This window comes from Meles meles, chromosome 13 (assembly GCF_922984935.1).
Source record: "Meles meles chromosome 13, mMelMel3.1 paternal haplotype, whole genome shotgun sequence".
Classification (NCBI taxonomy): domain Eukaryota; kingdom Metazoa; phylum Chordata; class Mammalia; order Carnivora; family Mustelidae; genus Meles; species Meles meles.
Genome location: NC_060078.1, coordinates 78,266,718 through 78,285,568, shown reverse-complemented (window position 1 = coordinate 78,285,568; position 18,851 = coordinate 78,266,718). Strand labels below are relative to the sequence as shown.

At 39.2% G+C, this 18,851-nt stretch overlaps 1 protein-coding gene across 5 annotated transcripts in view; it reads left to right on the top strand.

Moving 5' to 3' along the window:
* Positions 1-18,851, top strand: part of ATE1 (arginyltransferase 1) — a 176,644-nt gene that overhangs the window by 65,880 nt on the left and 91,913 nt on the right. For all 5 annotated transcript variants that reach the window (XM_046027786.1, XM_046027789.1, XM_046027790.1 and 2 more), the window contains one exon: positions 17,134-17,315. In XM_046027786.1, the coding sequence (XP_045883742.1) occupies positions 17,134-17,315 (182 nt within the window). The remainder of the gene's footprint in view (positions 1-17,133; positions 17,316-18,851) is intronic.

Sequence of the window (18,851 nt, the reverse complement as noted above, 5' to 3'; positions counted from 1 at the left end):
GTGACCTTGCACAGGCCCTTTTATCACCTCAACCCTCACTTTTTCATTTTTAAAATGATTGAGAGTATCTCAAATGAAGAGCTCCCTCAAGCTGAGTGTTCTTAGCTAACACTTTAACATATTTTGTACAGTTGACTCTTGAACAACACAGGTTGAACTATGGATCCACTAATACGTGGATTTTTTTAATAGAACAGTATTGTAAATATATTTGCTCTTATGATTTTATTAATATTTTCTCCAGCTTTATTGTAAGAATACAGTATATAATACATATAACACAAAATAATTGACTATTTCTTTTATCAGTTATGTTTCCTGTCAATACTAGGCTATTAATTGTTGCGTTTTAGGAAGTCAGAGGTTTTTTGTGTATAAGATACCATCTTCACACCCATCAGGCTGTTATCAAAAATGCAGCAAACAATACATGTTGGCACGGATGTGGAGAATTTGGAGCCCTTGTGCCTTGCTTGTAGGCATGTAAAATGGTGCAGCCTCTATGGGAAATGAGTGGCAGTTCCTTAAGAAATTAAAAATTGATTTACCATATAACCCAGCAATTTCTCCTTTAGGTACATACTCAAAAAAAAAATTGAAAATTGGGGCTCAAACAGGTACTGTGAACCCGTGTTCATAGAGGCATTGTTCACAAGAGCCAAAAGGTAGAAGCAACCCAAGTGTCTATGAACAGATGAAGAGATTAAACAAAATGTGGTCTGTGCATCCCGTGGAGTATTCCTCAGCCGTAAGAAGAAGGGAGACTCTGACACAGGCTATGACATGGATGGACCTTGAGGACATCATGCTAAGTGAAATAAGCCAGTCACAAAAAGACAAAGACTATGTGATTCCACCTACCTGAAGTAGTTAGAATAGGCAAATTCATAGAGACAGAAAGTAGAACAGAGTTTCCAGGGGCTGGGGAAGGTGGAGGGAGGGAGTTACTGCTTAGTGGATACAGAAATACTTGGCAAACTCAAACTAACTCATAATTTAAAAAAATCTATTCACATATTATATGTAATACTAATAAATCTGAGAAAGACATGCTTTTTTATTTATTTTTTCTCTTTTAAGATTTATTAGAGAGGACATGACTGGGGGGAATAGGGAAGGAGAGGGAGAAGCAGACTCCCCATTGAGCGGGGAGCTCCATCCCAGGACCCCAGGATCATGACCTGAGCCAAAGGCAGACACTTAACTAAGCCATCCAGCCCCCCCTTTTTTCTTTTTAAACCAAAATTATTAAGCCAGTTCAACTTATTTTAAAAATGTTTCTGAGGTAGCAGTTTCTATAAGGAGTTTATTTTCTGTGTATTTGGAGAATATTTGATTTATATTATGTCTATAAGTTAATTTTACAGAGCTCCTCTAATAAGGAAATGTGATGTTATGATGCATTAATATATATACACATATAATAAGAAATAAAGACTTTTCTGAATCACAAATTCACAGACATAGAGCTCTGAGCTCCAGTTCTGCAACTTGAGCTACAGATCACACGTAAACATGGAAACTCATGGGTTCAGATCTCAAAAAACTGTTCTCCTTAACTGACTGAGCTCACAGATACACAGACAAAAAATACCCCTGGTGAACCAGAGTCTCTGCCTCCTCTCAATCAACAGAGAATGGATCTACGTCATTCATCCAACAGACTGTAAACCGAATCTAAACTCCTGCGGCCACTGAGGGGCTAACTTACTGCTTATCAAACAGAAACAGAAACGAAGGCACAAACTTAGTGGAGAGGGAGAAAAAGACAGAGAAACACAGCACAGCTGGAGCAGTGGGAATGTCGTCGAGAGTCAAGACCAGACAGGCTGGGCATCGCAGACCATGAGGGCCCTTGTGCGTTTCTTAGCTCCAGTAAGTGTCGCTTGAGCTTCTCAGTAGGTCACCTCCAAAACTGCTCAGCTACATTGTCGGTAGGAAAGAGCCTGATAACCATACAAACAGAGCATGAACACGTTAATTAGTGCCAGTATCGGAAACGGTAAAGCTGGTGCAAGGAGCATTTGTGAAAATATAGATACTGAGTTACACACACACACACACACACAGTTTAATCAGGGGTTGAGATGAGTTTGCTAAGTTGATTAGAATAATCAAGCCCAGAACTGCACTTAAACCATAAGAGACTCTTAACTCTAGGAAGCAAACTGAGGGTTGCTGGAGGGCAGGTGGGTGGGGGAAGGACAGGGTGACTGTGGCATGGGCATTAAGGAGGGCACGTGATGGAATGAGCAATGGGTGTTACCTGCGCACGATGAGTCACTGAATTCTGTCCCTGAAACTAATGATACACTATATGGACTATATGTTAACTAAATTGTATCTAGAAATAAATGAGGGGCGCCTGGATGGCTCAGTGGGTTAAAGCCTCTGCCTTGGGCTTAGGTCAGGATTGAGCCGCACAACGGGCTCTCTGCTCAGCAGGGAGCCTGCTTCCCCCTGCCCCCCGGCCTGCCTCTCAGGCCGTAAACCAAATGGTGCAGCCTTTAAGAAGAAGGGAGATTAAATAAATTATATAAATAAATAAATAAATGAGTGAATGAATGAAAAAAGAATACCCAGATTTTTTTTAGGCCTGTATCAAATTTCAGGTATCACTGGTTCTTTTTAACACATACTAATAATTCTTCAACCTCAGTCTCTAAAACTCTTGATTATATATTAGTGCATTTTTATTAAAAATAAAAGGAGAAAAGAGTATCATCCACGAACCCTGTACTGATAGTACCCGATGTTTCTTCCCATCTTTATCAGTTTATGTATGTGTGCTGTACACATGTAGAGAGAGAAAATTTTCATCTGGTTGGGATCATACATGGCATTTTATATTGTCTTCACTTGACTTGGAGAAATGTTTATAATGTTACTAAAAATTCTTGGTAAAAATAGCTTTTATTTATTACATAATAGTTTCTCATATGAATGTACTGTAATTAGCTTATTTTATCTTACAATTTTGTTTAATTTGGTTCTTTCTCCCAATTTGGAAGTACATAGACGTTTTCATGATATCGGTGTCATGGACATAGTAGGAGCTGATTAAAATTTTTAAGTTAGATGCTAATGAGTTGTTTATTTGATTATCAACAGAAATTGAGGCAGTTGGTATAGTTCATTCCTCTCCGATGACCAGCTAATCTTCATCAACTCAGGGATTCTGACAAAATTGAGGCATTTAGAAGTTGACCCAATATAAAGTACTGTGTAGCAATTACAGAGGATTCTTTGAATAGGAACATCATAGGAATTCTTCCTAATTCTAAGGCTATAAAAAATAAGTCATTTATGTTACTTAGCAAAATCAACTTTTATATGCTTTATGGGCAGAGGAAGTGTTGCTTAAAATACAGCAAAAGAAAATATTGTAACTTTTACATGCACTTTCTTTCATTAGCATCATTTAAATGTAGTTGTCTTTGAATTGGAATATAAGTGGTGATTGGAAATAATCAGATCAGAATAAGCCTGGATAGACTAATAATTGTGGCACAGGCTTGTTACAGAATTAGCATTATTTAATTTGTAATACCTAAGATAATTGAATATTTTGAAGGCTAAGATCAATAAATTTGTCCCCTATAATGTAAGCAGGATTGTAAAATATTGACATTCAGCAGGATATCAAATCAGGGTACTCACAGTTTCTGTTACTGTCAGAATGAGCTCCCAAAAAAGTAACCTAGATAAAAATATTTCTTGGTGGTGGTGATTGCAATGCCTATTGCTAGCTAAACCCATCAGGTAATGTTCCCAGCTAATTCAAGGCGACAGTTGTCTTCTTGGCGGTGGTGGGGGTGGGGGGGTGGAGGTTTTGTCAGGGGAGCAGGGACTCGAGCTACATGAGTGTTGTGTCAGTGAATGGAAGTACATGGTCATGAAGTTTTCATTTTCCTGACATTTAGAGGATTCTGATTAGAGGAAAGTGGAATGTTCTTCGGTGGATACTCCAATCACCATATATTTTCTCAGAATTGGTCCTGAAAGTATTTTAATTTCACATATTTTTGGACCTAACTAGAAACCAGGGCTGGAGTCTTCCAGGTAGATTGTCATTATATCTACCTTATAATAGAGCTCTGAGCCAGGAAGTGTGTTAAATTGGTGGCCATCTATAGTGTACCAATTGCCAACAAATTAGGAATTGGTTGCATTTGATTTTTTTATTAAAGATTTTATATATTTATTTGACAGATCACAAGTAGGCAGAGGGGCAGGCAGAGAGAGGGGAGGAAGCAGGCTCCCCGCTGAGCGGAGAGCCTGAGGCAGAGCTTGATTCCAGGATCCTGAGATCATGACCTGAGTTGAAGGCAGAGGCTTAACCCACTGAGCCACCCAGGCACCCCATCTTTGATTTTTTTTTTTTAAGATTTTATTTATTTATTTGACAGAGAGAGAAAGATCACAAGTAGGCAGAGAGGTAGGCTGAGGCAGAAGGAGAAGCAGGCTCCCTGCCGAGCAAGGAGCCCGATATGGGACTCGATCCCAGGACGCTAGGAACATGACCTGAGCCAAAGGCAGCTGCTTAACCAACTGAGCCACCCAGGCGTCCCGACCCACCTTTGATTTTTAAATCACTTATACAAGACTACATGATGGGTAGTAACCATGAGTATTGCTATTTGTATTTTCCAACTTAAATTTATTTGTTTTCTTTTTTTTTTTTAAAGATTTTATTTTATTTATTCGACAGAGCAAGAGATCACAAGTAGGCAGAGAGGCAGGCAGAGAGAGAGGAGGAAGCAGGCTCCCTACAGAGCAGAGAGCCCGATGTGGGTCTCGATCCCAGGACCCTGAGATCATGACCTGAGCCGAAGGCAGTGGCTTAATCCACTGAGCCACCCAGGCGCCCCCATGTTTTCTTTATTTCTTAATTATAGACCATATTTTTTCAAATTAGCTTTGAGTTTTCTTTTTTAAGAAATTAGGTAGATTTTGATATTAGAGTGGTTTAGCACATCTTTGTGTTTTTATTTTTGAAATAAATCCCGATGCAGTGCCTGGGTGGCTCAGTCAGTTAAGTGTCCAATTAAGCATCTAATTCTTGGTTTCAGCTCAGATAATGATCTTGGGGTCAGCTCAGATAATGATCTTGGGGTCCTGAGAGCCAGCCCTGCCTTGGCTCTGCGCCCAGTGGGGAGTTTGCTGGAGATTCTGTCTTGCCCTCTCTCCCCCCACCCCCCGGCTCATGCTTTCTCTCCCTCTCTCTCATATTAAGTAAATAAATCTTTTTAAACAAAATAAAATCAATCCAAACTTCAGTTCAGTGTTTCGTGAAACTTAACAAAAAAACCAAACCAAAACAAAAAACAATTGCAGGAATAAGTTCTTTCAATACAATGCAGACTTCGAATCAGGTGCTTAAAATGGGGGCCTCCATGAACTGCTGCTTAAAAAAAAAAATGTAGGACACTAATTGTTTAATTGTAGATTTCTGTGTGAACAGGCGTGGTCTGGGAGAGGTACTTTTGGATGTCTTGGGAGGACAGTGCAGGTTCTGCTTTCTTAAAGGTCCCGAAGACCTTCCCTGTTCAAAGATAATACTATCTTGGGACGCATGGTTAAGTCTCCCCAACAAATAAATTCTGCCTCTGGTCCCTGGCACATGACTCCCCCTTTTTCCGTTCCTTTGAGTCTTTTTTTTTTTTTTTTTTTTTTATTTGAAAGACAGATCACAAGTAGGCAGAGAGGCAGACAGAGAGAGAGAGGAGGAAGCAGGCTCCCCGCTCAGCAGAGAGCCCGATGTGGGGCTCAATCCCAGGACCCTGAGACCATGACCCAGGCCAAAGGCAGAGGCTTTAACCCACTGAGCCACCCAGGTGGCCCTGTTCCTTTGAGTCTTAACAGTGTTTTTTTAGGCCTGAATGAGGTACGTGAAGGCAGGTGGGTCAGGAGACAGGTGTACTATCAGAGTACATATACACCCATTTGGGGAGCGGTTTAAGTAGAAGCTGAAATTGGCCTATTGATGCCATTTCTACAGGGCGCCTTTGGTGTCCTGCTGCAGAGCTCACTCATCCATAAACCTCGCCATTCTTCCCCAGCCTTTAAGATGTTTTTTCTTTTGTCTAGCTAGTGGTGAGCTCTATTACATTTTTTCCTGTTATCAGCTAAATCCTTGCAGTGGAGAACTTCTGAGAAATAACTTTGCTTGTTAATTCTTTCACGTAGCCAGAATGTGCAAAATGCAAGCCTGAGGAAGGTAAACTATTAGATATTATTGATCACATCCCTGATTTATGGTGAAATTCAGATAGCGGCTATTAATTAGAATAGCTGCTGTTCCAGGAGCTACCGGTGTGATATCGCAGGTGTAATCTTTTAGGGTGTGCCATTCAGACCCCTTAAAATGAAAAGCTAAAACTGACCCAGATTTGCTCACAGTCTGCAAGATGCTTTTCTTTGTACATTATCATCTGTTCTTCAAAACGACCTTTGAGGGTGAAGAGTTTTTTTTCCTGTTTTAAAAATGCTGAGATGGGGGGACACCTGGCCGGCTCAGACAGTAGAGCACGGGAATCTTGGTCTCAGAGTCGTTGAGTTCAAGCCCCATGTTGGGCATGGAGCCTACTTTTAAAAAAATGCAGAAATGGATAGTTTAAAAGTAGCTATTGCCTTGGTAAGGTAAAATAGCCAGAAAGTGTGCAGTGAAGTTAAGGCTCATCTCCAGCTACTTTAATTCCAAATACTGGACTCAAGTCACTATACGGTCCTCCCTTTCTTTTTATAGCTTATACTTCATAGCCTCCTTCACTACCTGTATTTTAAAAAATTCATTTATGTGAGTACTCTCAAAAGTGTCCTGCAATTCTTGATGGTCCCTGAAGCCTCAGCAAGGGATCCTTGAGGTCAAAATGATATTTTATTAGCCGTTTTCTCTCTCATTCTCTTATGGGCATATGGGGTGTTTTTCAGAGGCTGCATGGTGACAGCAAATACGGAAGCATGTATGAGCTCCAGCTATCCTCTGCCAAACCAGACATTAAAGAGATTCCGGAAATGGAAATGAGTGCCATTTTTCTCACTAAGTTTTTGTTTTGTTTTGGAAAATATAGTAGTTATTTTTTAACAAGTGTTATTCATTGTTATTTTTAGGCAAATAACAAATACATACTTTTTAAAAATTTTTTAAAAAATTTTTTATAAACATATAATCTGTTATTAGCCCCAGGGGTACAGGTTTGTGAATTGCCAGGTTTACACACTTCACAGCACTCACCATAGCCCATACCCTCCCCAATGTCCATAACCCCACCACCCTCTCCCGGCCCCCCTCCTCCCAGCAACCCTCTGTTTTGTGAGATTAAGAGTCTCTTATGGTTTGTCTCCCTCCCAATCCCATCTTATTTCATTTATTCTTTTCCTACTCCCCTAACCTCCCACGTTGTATCTCCACTTCCTCATATCAGGGAGATCATATGATAGTTGTCTTTCTCCAATTGACTTATTTCGCTAAGCATAATACCCTCTAGTTCCATCCACGTCATCGCAAATGGCAAGATTTCATTTCTTTTGATGGCTACATAGTATTCCATTGTGTATATATACCACATCTTCTTTATCCATTCATCTGTTGATGGACATCTAGGTTCTTTCCATAGTTTGGTTATTGTGGACGTTGCTGCTATGAACATTCGGGTGCATGTGCCCCTTCGGATCACTACGTTTGTATCTTTAGGGTAAATACCCAGTAGTGCAATTGCTGGATCATAGGGTAGCTCTATTTTCAACTTTTTGAGGAATCTCCATGCTGTTTTCCAGAGCGGCTGCACCAGCTTGCATTCCCACCAAGAGTGTAGGAGGGTTCCCCTTTCTCCACATCCTCGCCAACATCTGTTGTTTCCTTACTTGTTCATTTTAGCCATTCTGACTGGTGTGAGGTGGTATCTCATGGTGGTTTTGATTTGTATTTTCCTGATGCCGAGTGATGGGGAGCATTTTCTCATGTGTCTGTTGGCCATCTGGATGTCTTCTTTGCAGAAATGTCTGTTCATGTCCTCTGCCCATTTTTTTCTTTCTTTCTTTTTTTTTTTTTTTTTTTTAAAGATTTTATTTATTTGACACAAGTAGACTGAGAGGCAGGCAGAGAGAGAGGGGGAAGCAGGCTCCCCACCAAGCAGAGAGCCTGATGCGGGGCTCGATCCCAGGACCCTGGGACCATGACCCGACCCAAAGGCAGAGGCTTTAACCCACTGAGCTACCCAGGCGCCCCCTCTGCCCATTTCTTGATTGGATTATTTGTTCTTTGGGTGTTGAGTTTGCTAAGCTTTTTATAGATTTTGGATACCAGCCTTTTATGTGATATGTCATTTGCAAGTATCTTCTCCCATTCTGTCAGTTGTCTTTTGGTTTTGTTAAAATTTAAAAATATTAGTTTTAATATCTAGTACAATAAGTATCTCCTGAACTTACTCCAATGAGCAAAATCTCCTTGCCATGCTCAGGAAGTTCTGCAAGTGTAGAGAGATTTGGAGACCAAGAAGTGTGAGAGCTGCCAATTCACATCCTTCCCGTACCTCTGTTACTTTCTCTTTCCCAAAGTGTCTCCTTTCCTGTAGAATCTGTAATTGTATCACCTTCTGTGTTTTTAAGTAACAGTTGAAGGATGTTAACAATTAATAACAATTAATAGGCTGTATTCCATTTCATTTCGTTTTGTTTTATTAACAATTAATAGGCTTTAACGAAGTAAGAGGTTGAAGAAATGCGACAGTTCCAAGTATTGAAATAGGATTCTCCAGGCAGTCAGTAAAGAGAGACTAGTCATTGACTGGATGCCGAGGGACTGAGCCCCTTGGAGAATTAAGGGAAGGAACTGTTTTAAGATGTGGATCTTTCTGACCTAGTGGGAGAGACGGTGACAAATCTGTGTTAGCTGAACATACACACATTTGTAAAAAAGGTGATCTCTAGTTGCTGCTCATAAAAACCAACAGGTATCCAAATACTAGCATGTTGAAGCATGTGGCACGAGAAAGTTCAGTGAGTCTGGATGTCAAGGATGTTGTTCAGTGACTAGAGAGACATAACCGGAGTTCTGCTGATTTCTGATTTCACAGAGTGACTTACTGTTCTTTCTCTTTCTACCACCTTCACTCTGTCCCTCAAATTTCTGTATTCTTCCCATGTTTTAGTGTTAAATAATTTGACCTAAGGGATCTTATTTGAGGGAAAGCCTGTTATGGCAGTTTAATGTCAGGTGGAAGAAGAATACTGATTCAACAGACGTGTGTGTGTTCACAAACATGAAGCATGTTGGTGAAATCAGTTCAGTTTATGATATTGGAAACATGGTAGGCACTGAATTTTTTCCACATTTCCCAGCCAGAAGGGAGTGATCTGGGGGCTCTGGCTGCTCCATCTCTTCATGGAGGGCCAAGACAAGCAGTAATTCAGCTTCACCTTCAACCCGTTTCCCACAGCTGCCACGTACCTGTTGAAAAACTTAGAAGTATTAATTGGTTTACCAAACTGAGAACCGTAAGTCATTATTAATCAGTAGTGCTGAAGCAACCAGATGTACCTTTTGGAAAATAGCTTCTTCTCTGCCTTCACTTAGATTGTTTTCCACTTTTTAAATCTGTTTTTTAAAATTGGGTCAGTGAAACTCCCGCAAGAGAGTGAAGGAAATCATTCATTTTTTAATTGTCAGAAAACACGTTGGAAAGAAAGGGAATACAGCAAAACAAGTTTTAAGAAAGCTTGTTGGAAACCATGCATTGAAAAACTTTGTTTTTCATGTTGCCTTACCTGCTGACTTGGATATCCTAGGGATATTCGAAAAGTGAAGATGTTTAAATGTGTTTGGCGGATTTTCTTAGGATCGCATAAAACTAGCATTGACCTAGGGGTTGGGAGGCTAGTTTGTATGTCAGTTTACAATCCGTGATTTAATGATCATTGATTGTATTGCTGAACTGACTCCTGGGTTTCTTGTTTCCCCATCTGTGATGTTGTGGGGGTCAGAATACATAGTTGAAGGACTCATTCTTTCCTCAGTAATTATAAGGCTAAATAGGGTTTTGCAGATGGAGAAGACCCTTGATTTCCACCTGCATCGAATGATGGGAGTGGTGGTGGGAGGACACATTGGTTGTGACTGGACTGACAGGAGGACAAACAAGTAAAGTAAGTGAAAGCAGGTTATTAAATGGGAGGTCCAGGGAATGAATGAAATCATTAAAATTGGAAACCACAAAGGTAGTTGCAATTTGGAAAAAAGATTCCAAGCTTGTTCAACAAGCAGGGCTGCGTCATATTTAGGGTTAACATAAACTTTTGGTCATTTACTTATTGAGATAATGCTTATTAAGTCATACTCTGTGTTTCATAAGCACATTTCTAGTGAATGAATGCACACATTAGATTTAATGAGTCCTAGAATGATAAACTGAAATCATGCAGGAATTTCGATTCATTTCAAAGTCATCCAGTTAGCTTTTGCCTTGCGAGCTTCCTGACATTGGCCGCCGGCTCCCTGCCTTCCATAGCATAAACTACAGCTTGTCTCTGGCTCCCTGTCACTGCCGGGTTGCTCTCCTGCCTCGTTCTTTTTACAGGCAGGAGCTTCATTCCTATGAGCCTCAGAGTTTGCTTATATCTAAAAGACGGTTTTCATAAAATTGAGCGATACATAGGAATTCGTGGACGTATTTGGAGTAGTCTGGCTTCTGAGACAGGTTATTCAACTTCAGGGCCATTATGAATTTAGAGTATTGGTGTCAGTTCAGGTATTGTAGTTTTAACAGATGAATAGCCTTTCCTTTTTTTTTTTTTTTTGCTTCTGTTTGTTGCCAGTTCTACTCCTCAAACTATATCCATTTCTAGGGAGATAACCATGGCTTTTTAAAGAGCAAAGGGATATGTGACAGTGAATGCTAGAACTGGGGTTTGACCAATAATAATAACATTATCATTATTGGTGGATGTTCTTAAAAGTTTAAAGATATATTTTTTGCCCAAACAACATTTTAACTGTAGCAGTGGAAGTTTTAGAAATCACTGATACTGCTGGAACCCATTTGCTTTTGTTGACCTTGATCACCTGTGCAGTTACTCTCCTAAACCCCTTCCCATACTTGTACTCTTTGGAAGGGAATTCCTGTGTGCAGCCCATACTCCAGGAGGGAGTTACGCTCCCTTACCTTTAGGGCAGAGTATTTACATAAACTCTTTGGAGTTCTTCTGCATGGGAAATTTGTCTTTCTCCCTCATTCACTAATTTTTTTCAGTCATATACATTAGTATGGACTCATGGATATTTATTTTATACTTTGGATTGTAATCTAATCCTGCTTTATTTTGTTGCTCAAATTGTTCCAGCTTTGGCCCTGTGAGCTCTTTTAGTTGTCCCCTTTGTCCCTTTCATAGAACTCCATCAGTGTGTTCTTTTTGTTCTTCAAGTACCTTCTTACTTTTTGACACTACAAGATGACCTAGGCTTAGGGTGCCCAGGTGGCTCAGTTGGTTGACTGTCCAGCTCTTGGTTTCAGCTTGCGTCGTGATCTCAGGGTCCTGGAATTGGGCCTTACGTCAGCTTCTGTGCTCAGTGTGGAGTCTGTTTGGGATTCTCTCTCTCTCCCCCACCCCTGCCCCTCCTCCCACTTGCTTGCTTGCTCTGTCTCTGAAATAAAGAAATCTTTAAAAAGATGAGCCAGGCTCATATTATTTCCTGTCCCAGGCCTGGAATCAGCCATTTCCCAAAGAGGCTTGTTCTTTTACTACAGAATGGAGAAAACAAGATCTGGGTACTGGCGTGCATGCGTGTTGCTACTAGGGTGTCATTTCCTTAGGCCTTCTCATCTGACAGAGTAAAGAAATAATATATGTGTACTGTTAATGTATGAACATATCTTTGATATATACAGGCCTATACATGTTTCTGTATGTAACCATCTCTATAGGCTAAACAGTTTCTTTTAAGATTTTATTTATTTATTTGACACAGAGAGAGAGAGCACAAGTAGGTAGAGCAGCAGGCAGAGTCAGAGGGAGAAGCAGGCTCCCCGCTGAGCAGAGAGCCTGATGTGGGACTTGATCCCATGACCCTGAGATCCCAGAACCCTGGGATCATGACTGAAAGCAGACATTTAACCAGCTAAGGCACCCAGGCATCCCTAAACAGTTTAGCTTAATATAGTGGGGGCTCCTGTCCTTGATTCTAATCTGTTACCCCATGGATTTTCTTACTTATCTGTAATCTGTAAATTGCCACTCCCAATAGTGAGAAACCTCCATCCCTTTACAGTACACGTCTATCAATGTCAGAATTGTTAACCTGTAGTCTCAAGTAAAACAGCTTTATCAGGCAGAATACAGTCCTTATGGCAGATTTACTTTTGCCCTCATTCTTCTGGACCCAAAGGTTACTAAGGTCAGCACCTTTCCCCTCCCAGCCACTTCCAGACATTTTTAATGAATATGAATATGAATATGAATGTAATGAATGTAAAGAGCCGCTGCTTACGTTTGTGATACAGTTAGATTCTCTTGTCACATTTCTGTTCCTTCCTGGGATCCCTTCACCTCCTAAATGATTTTCTTTTAGTTTGCCTCCATCAAGGCTCCCTCTTTGTGTCGTACAGTTCTGAGTTTTGATCCGAGCATGATGTCACGTATCCACCAGGACAGAATTAGAAGAGTGTCACCCCGTGAGTCCCTGTGCTTCATCCGCTCGTGCCGCACACTCATGGCCCCACCGATCGTTTTGCTGTCTCTGTAGTTTTGCCTTTTACAGGATATATTTGGAATGTATGTGGGTAGCATTTGCAGACTATCATCTTTCACTTAGCAGTATGTGCTTAAGGTTTCTTCATTTTGTGTGTTTGTGACTTGATAGTTCATTTCTTTTGATTGGTGACTAGTATTCCCTGTACCATGATTTGTCTGTCACCTACTGAAGGATATCTTACTTGCTTCCAGCTTGGGTAATTATGAATAAAATTCTTCTGAACATTTGCATGCAGGCTTTTGGATTTTTGTGTGACCTGAGTTTTCTGACAAACTGGATAAAATACCTGTGAATGTGGTTATTGTTTTATATGGTAACACCATACCTAGTTTAGTCAGAAACTCCCAAACCGTCCTGGTCAAAGTGTCCGTACCACTTTACATTCCATTATCAAGGAAGGAGGGTTCCTTTTGTCCCGCATGCTGGCCAGTATTTAATACTCAGGTTTTTGAATTTCAATAGTTGGGTCGTACTATCTCATTGTTTTTCTTTTCCCTTCCCGAACAAGTGATGTGGAGCATCTTTTCAAATGCATATTTGCACCTGTACCTCTCCTTTGGGGAGGTGTTTGCTCCAGTACTTGGTTCAGTTTTTAATTGGGCTGTTGGTTTTTTTTTTTTTTAAGGGTTTTTTTAAAAGATTTTATACATTTGACAGACAGAGATCACAAGTTGGCAGAGACGCAGGCAGAGAGAGAGAGAGAGGAGGAAGCAGGCTCCCTGCTAAGCAGAGAGCCCGATGTGGGGCTCAACCCCAGGATCCTGGGATCATGACCTGAGCCGAAGGCAGAGGCTTTAACCCACTGAGCCACCCAGGCGCCCCTGGGCTGTTGGTTTTTTTACTGTTGAATTTTAAGAGTCTTTCTATTCTTGAATACCAGTCCTTTATCCAATATGTGTGTCGCAGCTTTCTCCAGTCAGTAGCTTCACTTTTTATTCTTCTAATAGTGTGTTTTCCAAAGCAGTTTTAATTTTAATGAAGGCCATCTTGCCAGTTATATCTTTCATGGATTGTGCTTCCGGCATCATCTCTGAAAACTCATTGCAAAACCCAAGGTCACCTAGATTTTCTCCTGTGTTATCATCTAGAAGTTTTATAGTTTTGCATTTTACATTCAGGCTTATGGTGCATTTTGAGCTAATATTTTTGAAAGATGTAAGGTCTGTGTCTAGATTTAGATTTTTTTGCATTTCGGTATCAGTTGTTACAGCATCATTTGTTGTAAAGACTGTCCTTGCTCTGTTGAACTGTCTTTGCTTCTTTGTCAGAGGTCAGTCACCCATACTTACGTGGGTCTGTTTCTGGGCTCTTTGTTCTGTTACACTGTTCTACTCACCTGTTCTTTCACCAAGATCGCCCTGTCTTGACTATTGTAGCTTCATTGCTTTATTGGTGAGTCTTTTTTTTTTTTTTTTTTAAGATTTATTTATTTTAGAGAGAGAAAGAGTATACAAGCAGGAGGGGCAGGGAGAAGAAAAAGGAGAGAGAATCTCAAACAGACTCTGCCCTGAGTGCAGAGCCCAACCTGGACGGGGCTCTGTCTCATGACCCTGAGATCATGACCTGAGCAGACACCGAGAGTTGGACTGTTAACTGACTGCGCCACTCTGGCGCCCCAACTTTATTGTAAGTCTTGATATCAGGTAGTATCAGTCCTTCAGCTTGGTTCTTCTGTATTATGTTGGCTATTCTAGGTCTTCTGCCTTTTATACAAATGTTAGATAAATTTGTTGATATCCACAAAATAGTGTGTTGAGATTTGGATTGGGATCGTATTAAGTCTGTGAACCAGCTTGGGAGGAATGAGTCTTCCAATCTATGAGCATATAATATTTTTCCATTTAGTTACCTCTTCTTTAATTCCTTTTGTCAGAATTTTCTGCATATATAGTCTACACGTATTTTGTTGGATTTGTACTTAGCCATGTAATTTTTTTTAGTTTTATAAATGGTATTGGGTTGTTAAGTTCAAATTCTAGTTATAGCTAGTAAATAGTAAAGCAAATTTCTTTAGATTGTTGACTTGGTATCTTGTGACCTTGCTATAATTGCTTATTTTTTCCATTTTTATTATTGATTCTTTGGATTTTCTACATAGTAAATCATGTCATTTGTGAATAAGGACAGTTTTATTTTTTCTTTCCCAGTCTTTTTTTTTTTTTTTGTATGTAGAGTTTTTAAATTTAAGTATAATTGACATAACGTTATATTAGTTTCAGGTGTACAACATAATGATTTCATGTTTGTATGTGTTATGAAATGGTTACCACAGTAAGTCTAGTTAACACCTGTCACCACAGGTAGTTACAAAAATTTTTTTCTTGTGATGAGGACTTTTAAGATTTAATAACTTTCGAATATGCAATATAGTATTATTGACTATAGTCACCATGCTGTATATTATATTCCCATTACTTATATTTATATTTGTACCTTTTTTAAAATTTATTTTTTATTTTTTATTGTTTTATAAACATATAATGTATTTTTATCCCCAGGGGTACAGGTCTGTGAATCGCCAGGTTTACACACTTCACAGCACTCACTATAGCCCATACCCTCCCCAATGTCCATAACCCCACTCCCTTCTCCCCACCCCCTTCCCCCCAGCAACTCTTTCCCAGTCTTTATACCTTTTATTTCCTTCTTATTACACTAGCTAGGGTTTCCATTATGATGTTGAATAGGAGTGATAAGAGAGGTATCATAGCCTTGTTCCTGATTTTATTGGGAAAGCACTGATTTTCTTACCATTAAGTATAATGTCAGCTGTAGATTTGCTGTATATGTTCTTTACCAAGTTGATGAAATTCCTTTCTCTTCCTAGTTTGTTTTTAGTCATGAATGGATGTTAGATTTTGTCCGAGGTGTTTGTTTTTTTTTTAATTTTATTTATTTATTTGAGAGAGAGAGAGATCACAAGTCGGCAGAGAGGCAGGCAGAGAGAGAGGGGGAAGCAGGTTCCCTGCTGAGCAGAGAGCCCGATGCGGGGCTCGATCCCAGGACCCTGGGATCATGATCTGAGCTGAAGGCAGAGGCTTAACCCACTGAGCCACCCCGGCGCCCTGTCAGAGGTACTTTCTGTGTCAATTGATATATCATAGGATTTTTCCTTTAGCCTCTTTTCATGATGGAATACATTAATTGCCTTTTTAAAAAAATTACTTTTCTAATGTTGAACCAGCCTTCTGTACCTGGAATAAATCCCACTTTGTCACTTACATATATAATTCTTTTTTCACATTTTTGGATTTGATTTACTTATACTTCGGTGGGAGTTTTTTATACCTGTGTTATGAGAGATACTGATCTGTAGATTTCCTATCTTGTAGTTTTTTTTTTTCTGGTTTTAATATTAGCAGACCAACTTATTTCATTTTTCTTCATTTTCATCTGCTTTCATCCATACATACTATCTGTGATTTTAGCTGTATGAAAATGATATACAGATTCTGTTGTATTTGTTCACTTAAATTGTTAATCTCTAACATGCCTGTTTAGTCTCTAGCAAAGCATTGTTTTATGATGGTCATCATTTTTGTTTTATGATTTTCATTTAGGAACAGTTATATTTAAAATCAGATTGAATTTTGGGGGCACCTGGGTGGCTCAGTCAGGTTGAGCATCGTACTCTTGGTTTTGGCTCGGGTCACGGTGTCTCAGGGTTGGGAGACTGAGCTCCCCCATCAGGCTCCATGGTCAGCAGGGAGTCTGCTTGAGATTCTCTCCTTCTGCTCCTCCCCTACTCCCCCACGTGCTCTTTCTCTCTCTCTAAAAGTAAATAAATACATCTTAAAAAGAAATCATATTGAATTTTAAAATGAAAAATGTCACTGGGATTATAGTTACATTAAGATAATGGTAAGGAAATAACTTTATTTTCTTTAGGCCAGAAAGGGAAAGTCTTATAGCCCTTTTGTATTTACGCAGGAACTCTTACCTAGAAAAAGTAATGGGGTCATATGCCTTATCAGTGTGGGCTCATCACAGATCAGGCCTGGCCGGCAGTATGGCGGCAGCTCTCTTCTCACCCACCCCTCTCCTTTTATGTTCTCCGTCTTCACTCGTACACCATTTCTTTCCCAACTTTTATGTGGAACAGAAAAATATAGTTTAATATTTATTTATCCTGTGAAATTTATATTTCCTACTGTTATGTTTTTTAAACAACTTAAAAAAATCTTAAGTTTCTTTCTTTTTCTCATTCTTTTGTTGGGTCAGTGTTTATACAAGTAAAAAGTTTTATAGGGTGTGACTGCAGAGGATGATGGCAACATGGGAAATTTTAGTAGTCACAAAGGAAAATAAAAGTATATTACGTAATTATTAAGATTTTTAATATAAAGATAAAAAAATGTTCATGTGTCTATCTGCTTTCTCAACAGGCTGAGAACCCCCCTCATGGACCAGATTGTGGTTATGGCTCCTTTCACCAGCAGTACTGGCTTGATGGAAAAATCATTGCTGTGGGAGTGATTGACATCCTTCCATACTGTGTATCGTCTGTTTATTTGTACTATGATCCTGATTATTCATTCCTGTCTTTGGGTGTCTACTCCGCACTACGGTAAGATTACTTTTGACAGTGGTAATGGGTCAGGTGGAACTTCAGATAATTCCTTATTTGATTAGAGTTCATCGTGTATTGGCAGAAATCCTATTGGACAGTGCATATTTGTTGCTATAGTAGTCTGTTACGTATTGGTGTTTAGACTGAGGCCAATGTCTGATGGTAATTCCCTAGTTTTTTAAGTTATCCATCTCGTCCAGGATAGGACAAGTCACTGTATTTGTGGGGTGCTTTTTTGCTTGTGCCTTTCTTTAAGCTCCTCTATCAAGAACAACTTAATGTTCCTTAAATATTACAGTATTTACATATTTTTGTCATTGTTGTATATATTTTTTTCATGATTAAAGGTTAAATGAATCTCATGTAAGTAATGTGAGTCTTTTGGAAAGATATATAATGATAGAAAGTATATAGAACAGGACTAGAAGGCCCTAACTGTCCACTTAATTCTGTGGCTCTCATCAAAAGATTATTTCTCTTTTATGTCCATGGCTGCAAATATACACAGCATAACACAGATATTTTGCATCATCCTTATGGTAAAAAGATTAGGGCCTTATTCTTTGAAAAATACTTGTTCTATTTTTATTCCTTCTTGTCTGCATGTATATGTGGTAGAGAAGAGAAGGAGGATTAAAAAGTTCTTGTTCCACAAAAAAAAAAAAAAAAAAAAAAAGAAAAGTATTTTTCTCTTGCTTGTCTGGGACCTTGAGACTCTTTCTTTCTCATGGTGTCATTGTTTTCTCGTTTCTCAGTCTCTGTGCAGCCGTCACATTCTCACATCTTGGGAAGATGAATTTTGAGATTATTCATTTGTTGTGTATGTGCTTTTTTCTGAATTATAAAAGTGGAAGAGTTGGTATTTTTCTTTAATCTCCGTTTGATTTTTCTAAATAATCTGGCCCATAATTGCTTTTGTGTGTCTCAGTGGTCTGTAATATGACGAAAAATCCCCATCTAGGTATTTTCAACCTGACATGTCTCCTAATGCCACGTTCGAGCAGATTCACAATTATACAGTGTTTGTAACCGTACTCTGGAATAATTTTTCTTTTTCTTATGTATTTAATTGTATTTGTGTATGCACTAATTAAGAATATTCATGACACTTATGACATCAATGATATTGGAACTGGTACTTTGAAGCGTTTACATTTTGTAACTTTAGAAGTTCATATTTATTTCAGAAAAGCTACTTTTTCTTTGAACAAAAATCAGCCAACACTTTGAAAGTATTGCCATTTTCCTTCTTGTTTTGCTTTTATATCTGTCACTTTACAGTGTGTATCCTTGGATTTGTTTAGACTTCTCAGGTAAATATCGAGAATGTTTATATAACCACATAGTGAATCCCAGCCTGTATATGACATACCATTTCATATCTCAATAAACCAAGGGATATTGAAATCCTACTGCATTCGAGATAGTAAATATACAATTCCCAGCAAAATTAGTAAGAGTTTTGTTTATTGCTTTGGTATGTCTCTTGAAATTCTAGAGCTGGAGAGCTTTGAGGAAGCAGCAGAGGAGCCT